Below are 21,979 nucleotides of genomic sequence, written 5' to 3'. Positions count from 1 at the left end.
TTCAAGCTACTTCTCTTCGATCCAGTCTCTAACGCGACTTCTTTTGACCCTTTAATTGGTCTTCACATAGCCTCAACACTTAATTCCATATTTTTGTATCCAATATCTACTCTTTTTGGCTTCAATCTATCCAACCTACACAACATAATCAAAAACACCTGCTTAACCCGAACAAAGAGAAATAAAAGCTAAAAACAATCTTAAAATCCTAATTATGTCCTAAAATGCAAGTTAAATGTAATGTAAATGTAGCATAATTTCACACTCGTCAAATTATTTTAGGAGCACCTTCTTGTGAAGAAGATCTTTGCTCCCGACCCTGACAAGGTTTTGATGAAGACACCAACATCACCAAAATGAAGATTACTTATGAAGACCAAGAAGATTAAAGCTTCAAGACAATTAGTCTAAGTCTAAATAGATACTTATATCATATACTCTTTAATATAGCAAAGTAGTAATGCTCAAAATATTTTAAAATAAATTTAAACACTTCAAGTTTTAAATGAAAACATTTTTCAAAATACTGTGTAATAGGTTACTGAAATTTGAATAACATGTTACATGAATGAAAATCAGTTATAAAATTTGAATTGGAGTAACCGATTACTCTAAGTGAATTTTAAATTCACTATTAGACAGGAAGTTTGAGTAACTGATTACTCAAGTGAGTAACTGATTACTCAAGTGAGTAACCGGTTACTCAATGTAATTTTTCAAAACGTCACGTTTGGGTAATCGATTACCCACTTGATGTAATCGGTTACTGAGAGATGAGTTTTTCAGATTTGAAACTCAAGGGTTTTCATCCCAAACGAAATGTTTTCATTCCAAACAACTCCTACTCTTTCATAAAGGCACAATGACTGATTGGAAAGCATATTTAAAGGTCTTAGAACTCACAATCATTTAACAACTCTTTCACACTTTTCTCACAACTTTCCTACGCTTTTCTGAAATAATTTTCTGCACTTCTAGCAACTTGAACTTAAACTTTCAAAACTATTTTTTTGAGATGCTTGAAGTAAAGTGTTTTAAAGTTTTGTAAACTTAAAGAGCATTATTTACTAAGTATACAAAAGAGTTGATTGAGTTGCAAGTGTTATTATATTTCATATTTGTAAAGGCAATCCAAGCTATCATTCAAATTCTTCATTCATTGTAATTACTTTCTTTCACGTGGTGAAAGGGGATAGAGTTAATTAGAAAGGTGTTTTCCAAGGGTATAAGTATTAGTGAGTGTGTAAGGTACATAGAGATCTCAGGGTGAGATATTGTAATTACAACTCATAATATTTAGTGGAAAATCTCTTGTGCTGCAAGAGTAATGGACGCATCTTTCGGTGGACAAGAAGGTGAACCAGAATAAAACATCTGTGTACTCTCTTCTCCCTTACCTCTTTGATTTATTCTTGTTTATTTTCTGCAATATTATAAACTGCACTTTAACTCTTCATTTTGCATAAAAAGTGGTCATAATTTCTAGTCAACTAATTCACCATCTCTTAGTTGTAATCTCATTCTTACACTTCTGAATCTACAAAATATTGTGTACATCTATTGGATGTTATTGGGTGATTTTAATAAAAATCTTCTTCTATTTGAAGTTAGAGGTGGTCACTTAATTTTGTCTATGAAGCCAAGTTCTCTTAGGTTTTGCGTTGTTTTGGCTTGACGATTTTGAGGGCTATCAGGAGTAGGTATACATGGTTTGGAAGGGGTCAAGGTTGTCCCAATGTTTTGAAGCAATCAAACAAAGGTTTATCACGCTGTAGCTGGAAAACAAATTGTCCAACATCTTATGTCGAGAACCTTCCAAAACTTCACTCATATCATTGCCCTCTTTTAGTTAGTTGTAGTAGTAGTGGAGAGGATGTCATGAATATGTCATTCAGATTTCAGGTAACTTGGACTTCACATGTTAATGTTCATTATGTAGTCCTTTATGCTTGGTCTAATTCAGACATGGATGTGGTAGATAGGCTTTCCAAGGTGAAAGAGGAAGCCATGATCTTTAATAAGTGTTTTCAAAACCAAGGATTAGAGGTGTCCAACAAAGGTTGGAAACAATTGATGATCATGATCTTGCTATGCAAGGATAAGATGGAAAATTAAGAATGAGTGAATTAGTTTTCTCCACTAAGATAGATTTTTGCAAGTTTAAAAATGATTAGAGTATATTGTAGCGGAAAATGTAGGTTGTAGAAATCGAAATGCATAAATGTATACTAAAGAATATGGAAGAAAGAGATACATTAGTTTTTATATTGTTTATCTTCTTGTTCACTTGAAGGCTATATCAAGCCCCTTGTAAGCACATGATATGTTATTGATTTGATGAGTTAATCTATTACAAATCTCACCCCCAAGACTTTGTCTCTAGACTACACTCACCACAATCTCACTCTCTTAGAAGAACATCTTCTAATTCTATCTTTCCCTTTTTCACCATACACTATGGTGAAAAGTGTATACAACAAATTTATACAAGTGAAGAATGATTCTAGGGCTTAGATTGCAGAAAGTATTTAACTGTTGTTAACTTGTAATCCTTAAAGTATATCACTAAGAATAACACGTATGCTCAAGTATTTTTAGTATATTGGAAGAAAAATACTTGACAATAACTTAAAGAATTTCTGAAAGTTTTTAACAAGTTGCTTGCAAAAGTGTTATGAAAGTTATGTGAAAGTGTTGTACAAGTTCTGAATGAATCTGAATGTCTAAGTGCCTTTAAATAGGCTTCCAACCAATCATCATATTCATACATGAGTAATCGATCACTCTCATGAGTAATTGGTTCCTCTGTCTAGAAATTGCTTGGTAACCTGTTACTCAATCCAAGTAACTCATTACTTGGTTCTAGTAACTCATTACTTGGTTCTAGTAACCTATTACTTAGGTTCATTAACCTATTACTCATGTTAAGTAACATGTTACTTAGCTATTCGAAAATTTAGTCCATTTTAATTCCAAGTTAAAATACTTTTCAAAAATGTTTTAACTATGAGTATTTAGTTAAACTTAATAACGAGACTTAGGGATAGAAGTACCTATCTTATAAGATTCTATTATGTCATGATCTTTACTAACTTTTCTTTTAAGTCTTCAAGGGCTTCTTTTTTATTCTTTTTAGTGATATTGGTGTCTTCATCAAAACCGTGTCAAGGTTAAGAGCAAGATCTTCTTCACATGTTAGACTTGAGGTTCAATTGAGGCATGAATACAATACAAAAGAAATTTCATACTCAGACTAATGTGAGAAGAAGTTTGAATAAAATTCACAGGCTCTTCACATGTATTGTGACCTCTCATATTATCTTAGGATGGTGTTATGGGGATGATTGTGTTGATAACCATCGAGGAACTTTTAAAGATGGTTATGAGTATGAATTCTTTCAAAGCTCTTGGTCTGGATGGTTAACAAATGTTTTTTCTTTAAGAAGTATTGGATGATTGTGGGGAAGGATATATGAAAGCTAGTCCATGATGCCTCAAGACATGGTTTTACTAATGCTCGCCTCGTGGAGACTATAGTTGTCCTCATTCCAAAATTTAATCAGCCTACTTCTTTGAAGGAGATGAGACCGGTTAGCTAGTGCAATATTACATGTATGTTATAACCAAGGTGCGAGTGACTAGATTATTGTCATTTTTATATGATCTAATTGTCTCATAGAAGAGTAACTTTATCCCATAAAGATACATTGTTGATAATGTCATCATAGATAAAGAAGTTAAGCATTTCATTCACAAAACTAAGTTTGAGATGGGTGTCTTGGCTTTCAAGGTAGAGATAGAAAAAGTGTATGATAGGATTAACTAGGAGTTCTTAGAACATACTCTAAGTGATTATGGTTTTCCTGCTATAATAGTAGTCTTATTATATGGTGTGTGAGATCAGGTGTTGTGTCCATACTTTGGAATGACTCACATTTGGACAGTTTTAGGCTACTTAGAGGTCTTCACCAAGGTTATCCAATGTCTTCGTTTCTGTTTCTTCTTTGTATCTAAAAATTAGCTCTCCTTATTCACTAGAAAGTGGATCTTATGTCTTGTATCCCCTGAAGCTATCTACATGTGGATCGCTTATTTCTCATTTACCATTTGTAGATGATGTGTTCTAGTTATTCAAAGCTACAAATTCGCGTGTAATAATGCTCACTTATACTCCGAATGATTTTTTCAAAGCTTCAGGTATGAAGTGGATGTAGGGAAGTGTAAGTTTACATGTTTCAAGAATGTAACTAATAGGAGGAAAACCAATCTCATGAATATTTGTACTATGTGTGTTGCTACCAGCCTTGTAAAATACTTGGATATACCACTTGTCCAAAGGAGGGTTCGTAGATTCGTCTTTAGTCATATAATGGAGAAGATTCAAAGGTGTATGGCGACATGAAAGTTGAGCCTTCTGAACAAAGTGAGAAGATTGTGCCTTATAATGTCAGTAATCACTTCCATCTTTGCTTAAGCCATGTAGGGTATGTGGCTACCTCATAATATTTATAATGAAATAGACAAGATGACAAAGAAATTTTTTTGGGGTGGTAAAGTTAATAAGTAAAGTCTCGATATAATTAAGTATCATGTAATTACCAACCATAGGAAATGGTGGGCTTGAGATTCGTGATTCATTTTCAACTAATTTCCCTCTTTTGTTGGGTTAGAGCGTGATCGTGGATAGAAACAAAATGTGGTTTGAGATTTCGAAGGACAAATATCGATGGGGTGAATTATTTTTCTAGTTAAGGTTAAACTTTTCTGCTATAAAAGGTCGGAGTATGTTGCAGCAGAAATGTTGCAGAAGAATAACCAAGTACATAATATAAAATTAAAGAGAGTATGGAGAAGAGAGAAAGTACACTCTGAATTTTTATATTGGTTTATCTTCTTGTCCGTCGAAGATTACATCCAGTACTCTTGCAGCACAAGAGATTTTTATAGTGATATATTGAGTTGTAATTATAAATCTCAACCCAAGATACATGCACATCACACACTAACATATATCTCACCACTTATAAGAAAACCACTTCTAAGCAAACATTATTTCCCTTTCCACGACACCTATGGTAAAAAGTTTACAAGATTAACGAAGAATTTGCTAAGGCGAGGATTGCCTTACAAGATATATCAATTCTATAACTTGCAATCCTTAGATTCTTTCTATACCCAATACACAATGCTCTTTAGTGTTTAACTTTGGAAAACTTTAGACAAAACACTTATGTGCAACTTCATAAAAATCTGAAAGTTAAAAGTCAAGTTGTATGAACAAAGTGCAGAAAATTGTATGTGAAAGTTGTGCAATTATATGTGTTAATGCGTTGCATGAATTAGGGTATTCCAAGACCTTTAAATAGGCTTCCAACCAGCCATCATACCCCTATGTGAAGGTAGAACTCGAATGAAACTCATTCGTTTTAGATGAAAGCTGCTCAGTTTGGATTTGAAATTTTGGTATAACAGCTCTCTATAACCGATTACAGTGCTCAATAACCGATTACCTGAACATTATGTCCAACTGCGTAATTGGTTACTCCCCAAAGTAATCGGTTAGTCTGAGTTATTTTTGTTGGATAACTCATTACTCAATTTGGTAACATGTTACTCAGTCCTACTAACTTGTTACTTATTGTCATACAATTCAAATAACTTATTACTCAAGTCTTGTAACACGCTGCTCAGGTCAAGTAACATGTTACTTAACATTTTTAAAATTGATTTCTTTTGACTTTAAGTTTCCAATTGATTTTAATTTTTTTTTTCACTTTTGAGCATTGCTACTAAATATATAAAAGGTTAAGGATAGGAGTACATAGATAGAAGACTTAAAAACTCTTGTTCTTGAAGTTTGGTCTTCTGTGTCTTCAAAATCTTCTTCTTTTTGGTGATCTTGGTGTCTTTATCAAAACTGTGTCAAGTTCATGAGCAAGATCTTCTTCACGGCACTTGGGAGGTGGTGATAATCCTTTTGGTATGACAATTGAATTAAGATTTGAAAATTATGCATAATAGTTGACTTTGTTAACATTCTTGATACCCTGGTGCATATGAAGGATCTTTGGATAGAGGGCTCTTGGGGTAAGTCTGATGATAGTGTTGGCATTTCATAGACATCTTAGAGTTGGATGTGGAGATTATATGCCCCCAAAAAATCTAAGTTTATTTGCTAGCTTAATGTTAACGATTTTTTTCCAAATAATTTGATTCACTCTAAAAAAATTTTGTCAACGACACCAATCTGCATCTGATGTAATAATGATATAGAAGATCTCCCTCATACCTTCAGATGTTGTGGGTATTTGGTCCTTCTATGGCGGTGCTTAGGCTTTAATGATCCTTCTTTATGGGTTAACCAAATTTTCAAGTCTTGGATGGTAGAGAATGTTATGCATGTTCATGGATGACTATTTATGGTTGGTGCCTAATGAGCTTGGAAGTAGTGGAATAGTTCGATCTTTTGTTCTATAACCTAAGATACAAGATATATCATACGAAATGTTCATCATGACTTTAGATATTGGTATAATAATGATAGTTATTAAGTTCCACAATCAATTTTTTAGTGGTATAGTCCTCAAGAAGGAACGGATCTCCATGTTTTCAACAAATTCTACAATTGGATCTTTCATACTTGCGAAACTCATGGCTGTGGAATATGACCTAAGATTGACTTAGAATATTGGTCATTGCAACTTAATCTTGGAGGGCGATTATTTAGAGGCAATTCTCATCATTTCTAATGAAATGCAAATTCGTAACCATTCAACATATGTTAAGAGAGAAAACAACTTCATAAAAAGATAAGTTTCACCATTGGAAAAAGTTACCATCAATGAAGAATCCTCAAATGTAAAAGTAAACTTGAAAGTGATCTCAAGCAAACTTAATTGCAAGAAAGGATGTAAAAGTTTATAAAACAAAATAACTCATCAATAATCCTTACTTACATACATGAAATATATTGAAGTATGTAAAAAATATATAAAATCTTCTCTAATCATTTCACCTATGGTTTTAATTGGTCTCCTTTTTCCTCTCTAAATTGGACCAACCTCTATTTGATCTATTCTCTTTATAATGACATCTAACATTTTCTTTCACACATCTCTTAACCACATAAGGTACCTTTTTACCATATTTTCTACAATACAAGCTATTCCAACTTTCTCCTTATTGCATTTATTTCTAATTATATTTTGTCAAGTGTGTTCATTTTCTAACGCAATATTTTCATATATGCTACATGTAGTTTATTCTATTGTTGATATTTTACCTCCCAACATTTAGTCTCATAAAATATTGTGGATCTTATAGTTGTGCGGTAAAACATCCTCTTAAGCTTGAGTAGCACCTTTCTATCACATATGTCACTTGAAACACTCCACCATTTCATCGACTCTACTTGAAACTCGTCGCTTACATAATCATCAATTTCTCTATTTTGTTGTATGATTGAAATAAGATACTTAAATCTAATGACTTTATGGTATTGTATGACCTCCAAATTTGACTTGTGCAATATAGTTTGTCTGTCTTTTGCTAAACTTACACTCCATATACTTTGTCTTGCTTCCACTTTTACGAAAGTCATGTGCTTCTAAATCAGCTTATCCACACATTTCTGGCTTCTTATTGAATTCATCTATCTCGAGTCTCCAACTAGGACAATATCATTCCTAAAACATATATTGTGGAATCGATTTTTGGATATGTTCAGTAAGCATATCCAATACCTATGTGAACAAGTATGAGCTCAATGTTGACTTTTTCTATGTAAAATCTTCTGAGACCATATATCCTTGATTGCTCAAATGTAAGCAATCTAAATACATTTTTTCTATAAAACTTCCCATAATACATCTTTAGACACTTTATCGTGCGTCTTTTATAAATCAATGTAAATCATGTGCAAATCCCTTTGACTTTTTTGTATCTCTCCATCAATCGTTATAGCAAACCCCCATGATCGACCTCCCTAGCATAAAACCAAATTGGTTTTCACTGATGCATATCCCTTGTGTCAACTTCCGCTCGATTATCCTCTCCTATGAGCTTAACCCCTCTATAGATTGCACAATTTTGTATGTCGTCTATGATACTCATTTGACATCTTACACCATATGATCTCAATAAAAAACTTTATGAACCAACTAATGTTCCACTCCTAAAACCTTCCACACCTCGATAGATATATGATTTAGTTCAATTGTTTTATCATGCCCAATTATTTTCAAAGTTTCATTCACCTCTAATTTCCAAATTCTTTTATAAAAGGTATAATTTTGATCATTCTCTTTTGTAGGACTTTTCAGTCTAAACAAAACATTTTATCTAATTTCATTATAAGAAATTAATTAATTTGAGAACGTGCAACACCACTCTTATATGTGAGAAGATGTCCATTCACTTCTCAAAACATATTTTGGCTGTTGTAAAATCAAGATTGAAAGAGAGCTAAAATAGTGTTCCCTTCTTCTTCCACATGTCCTAATCCGCCTTCCAAAATATATATCCAAACAAAATTTGAATTTATAACCTGAACAAAAGGATAGAAATTCTCAAACCAATACAATTTCAAATCATGCAATGGGTTTTGTAAAAAAATAACAAAAACAAGCTCTAAATGCTATAAAAGGCATTTTTATTATTTGGTATGAAGCTTTGTTCAAACAAGCAATGTAAAGAGATATAGGGATCTCATATTAACATCAGTATTGGACACAAAACTATCTCCTTACTTTGCCAATGTATAATGAAATATATAGACACAATACAAGTCTACATCACAAACAAAAGAAGCTGTTAACAGTTAGATATTATAGCCATCTTCATGAAGGTGAATTCCTTAGATGCTATGAGCCTCTCATCAATTTGTTGCTCTTCAGTAGAGAGATTGGGATCTGGTAAACACAAAGATACCTCCACCACCAACGGCACGACCCAAAAGTATGTTATCATCCAAATAACTAAGGTAATATAGTCCTCCTACTGATTCCCTACATCTCATTAACAACAAATCACATTCACATACCTTTTTATCATATCAACACAACTATTTCAACATAATATACCTTCCTGGATTCGTCACAGGGATTTCAACTTTGAAAGCGCGCAGAAATTGCAAGATCTGCATCAAAAAATACAATTGTGTCTGTGTAAACAGTGTGTCCATGTATATCACATAGCCATAGATTTTAAGGGTAAATTAATTACCTGCAGAGTTATAAAAGATCGCGGTAGTAATGCTGGAGCTATTAGAGCCTGCACCTCTTCGCTAATTTTTATATCTTGAACCGTGATCTGCCAGGTGTAATTCGCATGTTTCATTTAATTTTACAACACCATCACGTGCTTACTAAATACCAACTAAAGAAGGAAACATCATATTATTACTCAAATATCAATACTAGAGTAGAGTTCAGAAGTGAAATTTGAGGGTATATCCACCATAAGTAACAATTCAGATTATATTTAAACATAGTATTTATCATTAAGCTCTAACACTTGTTCAGGAAATAAACTCTACATAGAATAGATAAACTGGGCTTGGAATAAATGCTATGATGGCAAGCCAAAACTAAATTAAACAAGGGTGTTCATTACAACTGGCATAAAACTTATATTAACAGGAAAAAATGGAATTATATGTACCATGTACTGAAAAAACATACATCTGTTCTAGTAGATGTTTCTCGACTATTGTAAAATGCATTTTCATGAGATTCAAAATGATTACCTCTTGAAACTTAAGATAGATATTACGCATAGAGACAACTGTAAAGTTGGCAGAAACAAGCAATGTAGCACCTTCTTGTTCCTGTACAAAACATGCTAAGAAATTTTTATTTTTTGGATCTAATGAAAGAGCACCAAAGCTAAAAGGAGAAAAACATATGCCATTCTAGAAATTTAAAGGAACTTAGGTTTCGACTCTTAAGTTTTCGACTCTTAAGTTTATGTCAGTTTCCAACACATCTGAATACACCCTTTAAAAAGTAATGTCAAGAGTTAGCATGGAAATCATATATCATGAACTTTCCCATTGTGTCTCCTGCAAATTTGTATAAGTTAAAGCACAAACCATGTTCAAGGAGATTGACAACAAAAATAAAGGGAAAGTTCAAATGTTCTTAATCTCTTTTATAAATTTTGATCCCCCTGGAAAGAAGTATAACAATGTCGCTTTTTGCAATGCATTTTGTTACAATAGCAACAATAACCAAGCCTTAATCTACTAGGCAATGTTTGCTACATGAATCAAACGACGCAATAGTGCCTATCATAAATCATGTATTCATATTCATTGATAAAGCATTGATATCTAAATCTTTTGAATAGTTTCGCCTATGGTTTTTCTTAGACCCCTCTTCCTCCAGAAATTGGACTAACCTACATTGATATACTCTTCTTATTAAGACTTTTAACAGTCTCCTCCGCACATGTCCAAACCACCTAAAGCGTAAGTCTACCATATTTTCAACAATAGGAGATATCCCAACTTTCTCCCTGATGGGCCCCCAATTAAGATGGTATACCAGAGAAAAAGGAAAGAGGTTCAGGGTAAATTGGGAGTAAGAGATAATGAGGTTGTTGCATATGACTCTAACCAATAAGACACGTGGCAAGAGGTGAATGGAGGAGCAGATCCTGGAATCAGAAGGGAGGTGAATATGAGGAACTACAGTGGGAGTAACGAGGCAGGCAATCATTTGGTGAAGGGTGGGAAGTGACTACTGTCACAGGAATGAAGGGAATTGTCCCATAGTACTCTGATATTTTTCTGCAGTTTACTATTATGCTTTTATAATTGTACTCTTACAATCTTGCAATTTGCTGGCTGGTTAATATATAAATTTCTGCATTCTGTGTGTTATTGTTGGACTATTACACATAGTTATCTGGTACCTATCACTCCCTAATGCTTTCGTTTTTAACCTTACCTTGTCTAATGTTTCCACTCATCCAACTTATTTTCTTACACTAGTAACTAAAATTTTCAATCATAAAAAAGAAATAAATACAAATGAAAAGTTGTTTTGCCATCTTCAACTCTAAGAGAATATATAAGAATCAACTGAGGAGTACAGTCTAGTTAATCTCTCCATGATATTGTAGAAACAAAAAGAGAATAAAGCAATTGGCAAGTGAAGTGCAATCACAGCAAGTACGGGAGAGCGGTAATCACAATTCAGAGTCTAAAACACAGGACTTTCATAATTAAGAACCTAATTGCCTCCTCATAAGTCCTAACTAAGAAAGGAGAAAGTAAAAGAAGGTGTTGTTTTACCTCTAACAAATTTGGAATACTCCATTGAACAACATTGCGGATAACACCTCCATTAGATTGACCACTGCATTCAAATTTCTGAAAGATCTGTCCTACCTATCTCAACAGGGAATCAAATGAATTAATAAAAAGGTAAGTGAACAAAAGAAAAAATAATAGAGAACAAAGGAAAAACATTACCACAATGACCTACATAAATGGATTTCACAGATATAATAACAGTAAACAAGTGTAGCACCTAACTTGTAGCAATCATGTTAATGAGAAGACAGATCCATACCCTGAGGAAGTAAGGCACTCATAAAAAAGATCTAGAAATTATATGAGAAAGCATGGTGTAAGAATTTAATTCAAACCAAGAAGCCCTGTCTATAAAATGGTTAATGTCAACAGTTTTTCATAATCAGAAAAGCAGAACAAAGCAAATAAAGAGTCGGAAGAAATTAAATTGGGGAAGTTTTAGGCCAGTTATTATAGGCTTCTTTTCACACACAAAATGTGATTTTTTTTATCACCTCTTTCATTTATATGCTTGTTTGGTTAGACTTTTATTAGAAACGAGATGCTGAAATTGAGCATTTGTGAGGAACTATATTTGTAAAATCACTTTTCTGAGTATCTTAGAATCACCTTTTGACCTTTTCAGCCTAAAAAAACAGACCCTCAATTAGAAGACATAAAATGATTACAAATTTGAGAGAAAGTAAATAAAAAAAGGATAAAGTGTTAAGTGAATGTATGTAGGATAGTAAATTTGATTGTTAGTACTTGAAAGAAAGGAAGTCTAGCAGCAGCTTCCAGAAGAACTAGAACATCAGGAGCAGAAGTATACTGTAAGCGCCATGTTCCATCCAATTTGGCCAAATTGATCGGTTCACCCCTGTTGTACCCTTCTACATTCACCTGCCATTGCCAACCACATTCCCTATATATTATTAGTGTAAAGGAAAAAAAATGTGCTCAAAGAAAAATCAACTCTATTTGAAATGACTAGCTGATAAGCTGCCGAAAGCTTACATGCTAGCCGGAAACTTAAAGTTGGTAAGCTAGTGAACTATTTCGCAAGAATAGCAAATAGGCTAAATCCTTGAAACACAATTCTCTCATTTTGTAGAGAACTGCGAATTGGTTCTCTCATACCAATTCGTGGTTCTTTTACGAACTGGTTCCCTTTAAGGAACAAGATTTTTACCTTAAGTAAAAGAAAAGAAGAGTAATTGGTAATGTATACTCACTTACATGAATGAGTTACAACAAACAAGAAAGAATTTTATCCTTGAGTATTTCTCCTTTAATGAAACAAACATTGATTCAAACCTACGAGAAGCATCACTAGAAATGATTGTATAGACAGTTATAGAAACTCTACTGAATATGGCCCTAGTGTAACGGTATTTGACAGGTAACCTACCGCGTACTACGTAACCGCACTCTTACAAAAGAGAACCACGTATCAGATGACTATGGGCTAAATAATAAGTGTAAAATGACATAAACCTCTAGCTTATAAGCACATAAGCTACTTGAATATGAGCTCGTAGCTTATTGAAATAAGCCCATACTCCCATTAACCAAACACCAACGAATGGCTTACTTTTGGTCAAATAAAGCTAGGTTACTTAGGAACCTATTAACTATATTAGTAAGGAAAAGAGCAGTAGTAACTAACGAGAGCTTCCTCAATAGAAGAGCGTTGAAGAGGAGTTGTGAAGAGGCCCCTTTGTGTGTCTTGGATAGAGGTCAAAAGTTGATGTTTTTTGTTCTCTAACTGAGTAGAATCATATGCCTGAAAAATCAAATCCAATATTAGTTAGCATATCAATAGGAATTGGGTGATAGTGAGTAAAAAAGAAAGAAAGAAAGGTAAGAAACTGACATGGGGCTGGGAAGATAGGGTGGTAGCTAAGGATGAGATGGTGAATGATATATTAGAGAATTTCCTGAGCCTGGTGGTGGTGGTGGTGGCGGTGGTGGTGGTACTAAAGAGTGATATGAAAGATGATGACCTGGTTACATGGGAATTGAGCGTCTTAAGGCATAAGGGTGAAGAAGGGAAAGCCAAATCCATTCCTGCAATTGCAAAGGGAAGAAGAAGACAATGTTTGATCAAATGTTGATTCACGAGTGAGTGAGTGGTGACTGAAAGTTCCACACCTTCAGATTAGATGGTTGAGAACTTGAGATGGAGTGTATAGTAGATTTTGACAGACTATTTATTTACTTTATTATTATTTTAAAATAAATTGATTTTTTTGGTTTCTCATGTATATCTTATTATCTATGTGATAATTGTTTTTATATACTGATTATTATAAAATATATAATTAAAATAAAAAGTTTGTTGGTTACTTTTACGAACCAACAAATAATGCAGATTTAAAGATCGGAAAATATTATTTATGTTCGTTCGACTTTTTGTTATTCTATTATCGTTCGTTCGTAAAGATTTATATATAATAATGATATTATATATCATTTATTTGTATTATTTTTTAAAGAGTCAATGATAATTAAGCATAAATAATTAATGATAAAATGATAATATATAAAACTCATAAATTGTATTTTTTTAATGAAAATATATAAATAAATTTTGGTTACCAAGTTGGATGTAGTACCACATTCATATTGTTTTTTTAGTATCACTCTCTAAATTCTTACATAACTATTATTATCTCCACACAAAGACTACCTCATTCATTTTTAATTTGATTGCATTGATAACCAAGACACATCAAGAGCAAAAATATCACTTTATTTTAGCAAATTATTCAAATCATTCACTATCTAATTCATTTTATTCTAGTAATTAACATCCATTGATTATCCATGGTTAACAAAGGTAAAATTGGAATATAAAAAGAATGTAAAATGTATATACTGATAGTGTAAAGATTTATACATATGCATTTCATTATTCATTATTCATTCTGATTACTTTTTCTGAAAAGTCAACAATAATTAAAAATCAATGATGATAATACAATAACAGTATATAAAACTCATACACCGTGTATACATCTTTTTCTCATATAAAAATTATATCAATTCAATTATTTATATGTCACTTGAGTAAATTTTGTATTTATATATTAATCTATAGTTTATAGTACATAAGACAAAACATTGTGTAATATCATCATGGTTGTAATTTCGGGAGCATATCTATTGTCTCATAGCTTTGTATCACTCCATATATCAGAAAATGTTATTGGCCAGAAAAATATAAATTATTTATAATTTTAACTTAAATAAAAAAAATTCAACCAATCAGAGTTGATGGTATATGAAGTGGTACAAAAAGTGAGACAACATATATGGTCCCTGTAATTTCTACTTTCTTATTTTGTCTTTATCATTTTTTTAATTTATACAATAAATCCTATAATCATAGGTAACCTACCGAAACATTAATTACAAGTTGAAATTACCACTCTCGTCTGAAATTAGTCATTCTAATAAAAACAAAAAAAATTAATTTAAAGTATATTCAATATAAAATTATAATATAAAATACACTCAATACCAAAAAAAGGAACTCTAATTATACAAAATAAAATATATAAATGAAATATTTAGTTGCATAAAATAAAAATGTGGATTGACATACCCATGTTATATTTGTGGACACATAGTGTAAGTAAATACTAAAGTTCAAAAGAGATTTTCATAATTATCTTTAAGAAAAATAATTCACTTGATTTATCTGCCCAATAATAATTAAGCTCTTTCTTTCTCCTCCTCTTAATTTTAAAAAAACACCATTTCCCTACATTTATACTCCTAATATCATAAAAACAAATTAATTAAATTAATAGCAAATTACAATACCACCATTAAGATTTAGTGAAATTATATATATTTTCTATGTCTTTGTAACATCTATACACGTGACTTAAGATTTATATACATACATTTTATTGAGTATATTTGTATCGGGAAAATGTATTCTTCTAAATATGAAAAATGATGAATATAATTAAATTAAATTTTATAAGACCTCGGTGTATTAGGAAAAGACCTCCACAAAGCTATCACTATCGTAGCCCTCATCCAGAGGCTTTATCCTCACTATCTCAAATCAAAGAAAGAAGAGGAGAATATGGTGTACTTAAGTTTTTGCAAAGGAGCAATGAAAGCAAAGACAAGGTTACAAATTCAAAAGCAAATAACTCAATGCAATAAAGAAGTGAGGAAGAAAGGGTGAACCCCTATTTATAAGGTCGGAGGAGAGAGAATATGAGTCTAAAACAACCCACTAACTCCCTAAAACAGATCATTAATGCACCTCAATTACTTAATCACCATCTATTTTGAATTTAATGTTGGGCATAAACATCAAGGCAACATTCAATGATTGACGAAAAGATCCTTGCGTGTATAGGCTGCACAAAAAATGAAGCATTTCCCAACCAACCACGTGTCAAACCCGCAACAATAATAATGAAGGTCACCCAGATGACCCATATCAGTCGAACTCGTGAAAGATAAAAGGGCACTACTCAATTTAACAAAATTGGTTTGATATTAAAAAATAGTTCTTGCCTAAAACAATGACCATGTCACCGGACAACGACCATGTCACTCGACTGTGATAACTTTTCCACTAGAGTATGAAGACAGGTTAGATGCCAACTATTAGACACACAAGATCCAATCTATATGGTTGTGGATCTTATATAGGTGTTGTAGCTTGAAGCCTATTGACACGTCTAATAACGGTCATGCAACCAGAATGGGGACATATGTTCTACCATAGTACCATGACCAATTATATGTCAATCATGAGAATACAAAATCCGATTTACACGTTCTGTTGGTTATGTAGAGAAAGAATGATATTGAGTGAAAAGATCAATATCTACTACATTCAAGATTTTGTATTCGAGAAGATATTTTCTATAGTGAGGTATGTACCACTTTATATACTATTCCATTTTTATTTGTCAAGAAAATATAAAATTAATATATATTAAATTTTACTTTTCTAACCAATAAAAAGTAAGAAATAAATAAAGTATACTTAATAGATATAATAGATATGACTCTTGTGTGCATTAAGTCCAAAGACAAGGACCCTCCATAATAGTTTTCATGATTTCACTATGTAATATATGGCCCTGTCTCTCACAGGTGCTCACCACGTATTTTGATCATACACGTGTGCAATAGCAATTGGTGGATAAAGTAGAGCACGCGCATATGTAACCGCATGTGATGAAAACCTTAGAACAATGAATGAGATGATTGAATGGTACAAAAGGCAATGAGTTGAGAATTGAGATCAGATCTAAAACTGAAAATCAAAATCAAACTAAACCTTGTTTCTTCCTTCTCTCTTTGATTGATTTCACTTTCGGATCTCATCCGATCCAATTAATCAAAAAATGCCATCTGTTTACGGAGCGCGATTAACAACCTTCGAAGACTCAGAGAAGGAGAGTGAATATGGTTACGTTCGCAAGGTACTCTTCATCATCGCTTCCATTTCAATCTAAATCCAATCACGTAGTCTTTTAATTCTCTTTCGATCTCATGAATTCAAAAAATTGAACAGGTTTCAGGACCAGTGGTGGTGGCTGATGGCATGGCCGGGGCTGCTATGTATGAACTGGTTCGTGTCGGTCGTGATAACCTCATTGGTGAAATCATTCGTCTAGAAGGAGATTCTGCTACTATTCAAGGTTAAACTAATTTCTATATATAATATATTTGATTTTCCCTTTTCTTTCATATTAATCACAAGAAAACACTTTTGTTGTTTATGTTGAATTTTATTAGTGTATGAGGAAACCGCTGGTTTGATGGTTAATGATCCTGTATTGCGGACACACAAGGTTACAATCATTTTATATCCATTTTTTCATATTTTATTTTAAATTCCTCTTTCTTCCTAAATACTTGTTTGTTTTTATGACAGCCTTTGTCTGTGGAGTTAGGGCCTGGAATATTAGGAAATATTTTTGATGGGATTCAGGTACCTTTCCTCTACCATGTATAATTTACTTATATCTCATTCAGATCATTTGAATGGAAAAAAAGAAAATGTATGAACTGATAGTAAATGGGTGTTATATGATGTTACTGTATTATCCATCATTCATATTTAATCATTATTGACTCTTCGAAAAAAGTAATGCATGATAGATGATATATTGACTGTGTAGAACTGCATATATATTACACTCCATTTAAGTTCCCCTTGTTATTTTCTTCTTTCTAAAACATTTTTTGATTTAACCGAGCAGAGGCCTTTGAAAACTATTGCTAAAAGATCTGGTGATGTCTATATTCCCCGTGGTGTCTCAGTTCCAGCACTTGACAAAGATACACTATGGGAATTTCAGCCTAAAAAAATTGGTATGGGAGAAAATATAATTACTATATGTTTTTAGTACAAAAAGTGATTACTTTGTCCTGATATTATTCTATTTAATCCAGGTGAAGGAGATCTATTAACTGGAGGAGATCTATACGCTGTAATGTTCTATAGCAAATCAGGTTTACTTGTAATTTCGGTTCATCGGTTTTTTTTCCTCTAAACCTTTGTGTGGATTGTTGAACATTGCAGTCTGTTTTCGAGAACACTCTAATGCAACACCATATTGCACTTCCTCCTGATGCTATGGGAAAGATTACCTACATTGCACCACCTGGTCAATATTCCTTGAAGGTTTGCATTTTCATCTTTTACAACATCATTCTTAACTCTATTATTTATTTGTTTTTAGATCTTCAATTTTGATGTGTTCAGTAGGTTCTCTATATTTTATTCTGTATTTGATCTTTTAGTGGTCTTTATATAAATGTTCAGGATACTGTGTTGGAGCTTGAGTTTCAAGGTGTCAAAAAGAAGTTCACCATGCTTCAGGTTTCTACCTTATGCGTGTTTGTTGTATCTATTGAGGTCTTCGTTTTCCTTACCTTTATCATACATTAAAATTTCCTGGCGTGTACTTTTTACCCATTTACAGACTTGGCCTGTGCGTACACCAAGACCTGTTGCATCAAAACTTGCTGCTGATACTCCTCTTCTTACTGGCCAGGTAAACTTAATGGTTATTGTTTATGTCATCCATGATCCAGTTCTGTTAGCTTTCATGCCTAATGACATCTTTTTTTGTGTAGCGTGTTCTTGATGCTCTTTTCCCTTCAGTTCTTGGTGGGACTTGTGCTATACCGGGAGCTTTTGGTTGTGGTAAAACAGTCATTAGTCAGGCTCTTTCTAAGGTGAACATAATGCACCAATCAAGGCATAATGATTTCGAAGTTATAAATTTTTTATGTAATTCTCAAGACCATTAATTCATCTTTTTATCTTTTTTGACAGTATTCCAACTCTGATACTGTTGTTTACGTTGGTTGCGGGGAACGTGGAAATGAAATGGCAGAGGTATGCTTTCTTTCTGGTTACTTATATGAAATATTTGTTTTTTTATTATTGAGCAGTTAGTCAATCCAACTTAATGAATGTTCAGGTTCTGATGGACTTTCCACAACTTACAATGACCTTGCCTGATGGCCGCGAAGAATCTGTCATGAAGCGTACAACACTAGTTGCTAACACTTCAAACATGCCAGTGGCTGCTCGTGAAGCTTCAATTTATACAGGTGACTTGACTTCTTGACTCTTAAGTTCTAGAGCATCTTTTTACTGTTGAGAGTTAAACTTTAGTAATTCCTTCGGTCCTTTCTATTGTCATTCTAATTATATTTGGCATGTGAAAGTCATTTTTTATTGCAATCAGTAGTATTTCTCAGAACCTGTACTTGTACTACATAAACTTTGTAGTTAATCTGGGCTTACAGTGTCAAAAGTAGGAATGGCCCATACTCTGCACATTGATATGCTACCCTCTATGTTTCTCATTCCTATATTTTGCACCTTAACTGAAACTATTATATTTGCATTTATATTGAACTAGTTTTGACAAGCATTGAATGGGATTTTGAATACTTACTTTGATCATGTATGTTTAACCTTAATTTTTCTGTGTTATGTAATCTCAGGAATCACTTTGGCTGAGTATTTCAGAGATATGGGTTATAATGTCAGCATGATGGCAGATTCAACATCTAGATGGGCAGAAGCATTGCGTGAAATCTCTGGACGACTGGTGGGCATTTTATTAATTATGCATTGGTTGTTGTTCACCAGTTTATCTCAAACGGTTCTCTTTGTCTGTGCTAAATATACATACATACTTTATGATGTTCGATTAGCTTTCTTGATTTGCGAAAGCAGACATTTTATGTATCATTAGGCATGAACACATGGAAAACTTACATTGATCAAAAAACTTGTTGGTATTGTTGACTTCCACAGGCTGAAATGCCTGCAGATAGTGGATATCCTGCTTACCTTGCTGCACGTTTAGCCTCTTTCTATGAACGTGCTGGGAAAGTAAAATGTCTTGGAGGTCCTGAGCGTACAGGTAGTGTCACAATCGTTGGTGCTGTTTCTCCACCTGGAGGAGATTTTTCAGATCCCGTGACTTCTGCAACCCTCAGTATTGTTCAGGTAAATCTATATTTTCAAATATGGTTGTCAAAATGGGGTAACAGCCAGCAAAGAAAGTCTGTATTAAGTTGCTTAGAGTCCTAGACTGATTTTTTGTGAGTCGATTTTTTGCTACTCTGCAGGTTTTCTGGGGATTGGACAAAAAGCTTGCTCAGAGGAAGCACTTTCCTTCTGTGAACTGGCTTATTTCTTATTCAAAATACTCAACGGTATGCTCTAAAATTCTTCATTTGTAGGCATTTAGTTTCTGCTATGATTCTATATATTTTTTTTTTATAGTTTTTTTAACTTTTTTTTATACCTGTAGGCGCTCGAATCCTTTTATGAGCAATTTGATCCAGATTTTATAAACATTAGGACAAAGGCTCGTGAAATTCTGCAAAGAGAAGATGATCTGAATGAGATTGTCCAGGTTTGTTCTTTTATTCGCTCTATCATCTCCGTTGTAGGTTGAAGGAATGTCCCCACATCCTCTCCTAACATGGGATTAATAATTGCCCAGCTTCCACTTCATGGGCTAGCAGAGTTATCATAAGTAACCTGAGAACAGACTGTTAAGTTGCATATCCTTTTAAATGTGGGTTGCAAGGTATAGTCAATGCAATCCATAGTCTGATAAATGGTGCTTACACTGCTAAATTATGCACTGGTTTGTAGTTTCGTCAAAATTTGACAGGAGGTCTATTTTTATGTTTTTTAACTACTAAAAACTAAACTGGATCATTTCTTGACATGTAAATTACTCCAGCTTGTTGGTAAGGATGCTTTAGCTGAAGGAGATAAGGTCACCTTAGAAACTGCAAAGCTTTTGAGAGAGGATTATCTTGCTCAAAACGCTTTTACACCGTAAGTGCCTCTGTAATTGGTTAACGTCTTTCACATATATTATTGTCATTGTTTTTATCTGCTGTCAGTCTTATGTTGGTACCTTTTGTGTGGCTGTGGTAGATATGACAAATTCTGTCCCTTCTACAAGTCTGTTTGGATGATGCGCAACATTATCCATTTCTACAATTTGGCAAATCAGGTACGTTAGAATTAAGAATGTAGCCATTTAACTGCAACAACTCAATGGTTCATCTCATCTCTTCTGCTACCCTTCACTCACAATTTATAATGCAAGAAGATATTGTTCATTTCTTTATTTCTATATCCTTGTTCATAGCTCAGCCAATTTTTGGCTTGAAAATGAGATTTAAGTTAGGATCACTAAATTGCATTGAAATTTAACATGGGGACTACTGGCTTTATGTCTTTAGGCGGTGGAGAAAGGAGCTGGCGCTGATGGTCACAAGATAACTTACAGCCTTATCAAGCATCGAATGGGAGATCTCTTCTATCGTTTAGTGTAAGCAACTTCAGTGCTATAACTACTATTGTAGATGACTTTTTTCTAATGTAAACTAGTAAGGTCTTATTCAGTTGTATGTTGTAATTGCAGATCTCAGAAATTTGAGGATCCTGCAGAAGGTGAATCTGCTTTGGTTGCCAAATTTAAGCAGTTGCACGATGATCTGACTAATGGTTTCCGCAACCTTGAGGATGAAAGCCGGTAATTGAAGATTGCAAGATGGCTCGAAGCATAATGTTATTACAATTGTGATAGGCAAACAAGGATCCGGTGGTGGCAACATGCTTAGTGTTTTTGTTTTTGACTGTTATATATTCTTTAATTTCACACATTTGTGCTGGTTTGGCTTTTGATATGTGGTGGAGTCATGTTTTTCAGTCATACCCAGTTATTTATTGAGAAATAAGAGATGGACTTGTTCTTTCAATATGTATTTAGTCGAATAAATTTGTTTTAGAAAGTGAAGGATCTGCACTGCAGATTCTGGATTCATTAATGTACTTTGTGGGGGAAGACATGGATTGCCTCTTTTATTTTATGGACTGATATATTCGACCTTGTAGCAATGAGTATTTAAAAGATCTCACATGTCAACTTTTAGGAAACAAAATAATATATAGATATTTAAATACATTTATAGCCATGTGTTACAAAATCAATATGCACTAAGGGTGAGCATCAGCTGGATTGGGACGAGTTAAGGTTTGTCCTACACTCGAAGCTAATCCGAACCTAAATATCAACCGAGTTAACCCTTAAACCCGAACCTGACCATTGATCCAATTAAATAATGTATACTCATTGTAAATGA

General features: G+C 33.3%; 2 protein-coding genes across 3 annotated transcripts; one reads left to right on the top strand and one right to left on the bottom strand.

The window, feature by feature from the left end:
• On the bottom strand, window positions 8,685-13,464 carry LOC109334657 (probable plastid-lipid-associated protein 10, chloroplastic). Of its 2 annotated transcripts, none has more exons than XM_019570539.1 (8): window positions 13,169-13,464; window positions 12,966-13,084; window positions 12,065-12,199; window positions 11,297-11,392; window positions 9,746-9,826; window positions 9,223-9,309; window positions 9,081-9,136; window positions 8,685-9,005 (listed from the first exon to the last, which is right to left on the bottom strand). In XM_019570539.1, exons 1-8 carry the CDS (start codon window positions 13,362-13,364, stop codon window positions 8,891-8,893), a joined length of 885 nt encoding a protein of 294 aa, XP_019426084.1. In that variant the 5' UTR covers window positions 13,365-13,464; the 3' UTR covers window positions 8,685-8,890. The 2 variants fall into 2 exon arrangements, with proteins under 2 accessions (XP_019426084.1, XP_019426092.1); XM_019570547.1 differs by having other exon boundaries at window positions 12,966-13,082; window positions 13,173-13,461.
• LOC109334646 (V-type proton ATPase catalytic subunit A-like) lies at window positions 16,562-21,740 on the top strand. The gene is made up of 20 exons (XM_019570529.1): window positions 16,562-16,761; window positions 16,854-16,980; window positions 17,078-17,133; window positions 17,217-17,273; window positions 17,545-17,656; window positions 17,738-17,775; window positions 17,868-17,969; window positions 18,111-18,167; window positions 18,271-18,342; window positions 18,425-18,526; window positions 18,627-18,689; window positions 18,775-18,907; window positions 19,307-19,413; window positions 19,623-19,817; window positions 19,940-20,026; window positions 20,125-20,229; window positions 20,566-20,663; window positions 20,766-20,844; window positions 21,077-21,165; window positions 21,259-21,740. Exons 1-20 carry the CDS (start codon window positions 16,684-16,686, stop codon window positions 21,371-21,373), a joined length of 1,872 nt encoding a protein of 623 aa, XP_019426074.1. The 5' UTR covers window positions 16,562-16,683; the 3' UTR covers window positions 21,374-21,740.

Source organism: Lupinus angustifolius, chromosome LG02 (assembly GCF_001865875.1).
Source record: "Lupinus angustifolius cultivar Tanjil chromosome LG02, LupAngTanjil_v1.0, whole genome shotgun sequence".
Classification (NCBI taxonomy): domain Eukaryota; kingdom Viridiplantae; phylum Streptophyta; class Magnoliopsida; order Fabales; family Fabaceae; genus Lupinus; species Lupinus angustifolius.
Note: the sequence above shows the minus strand (reverse complement) of the source record. Positions and strands in the feature narration are given on the sequence as shown.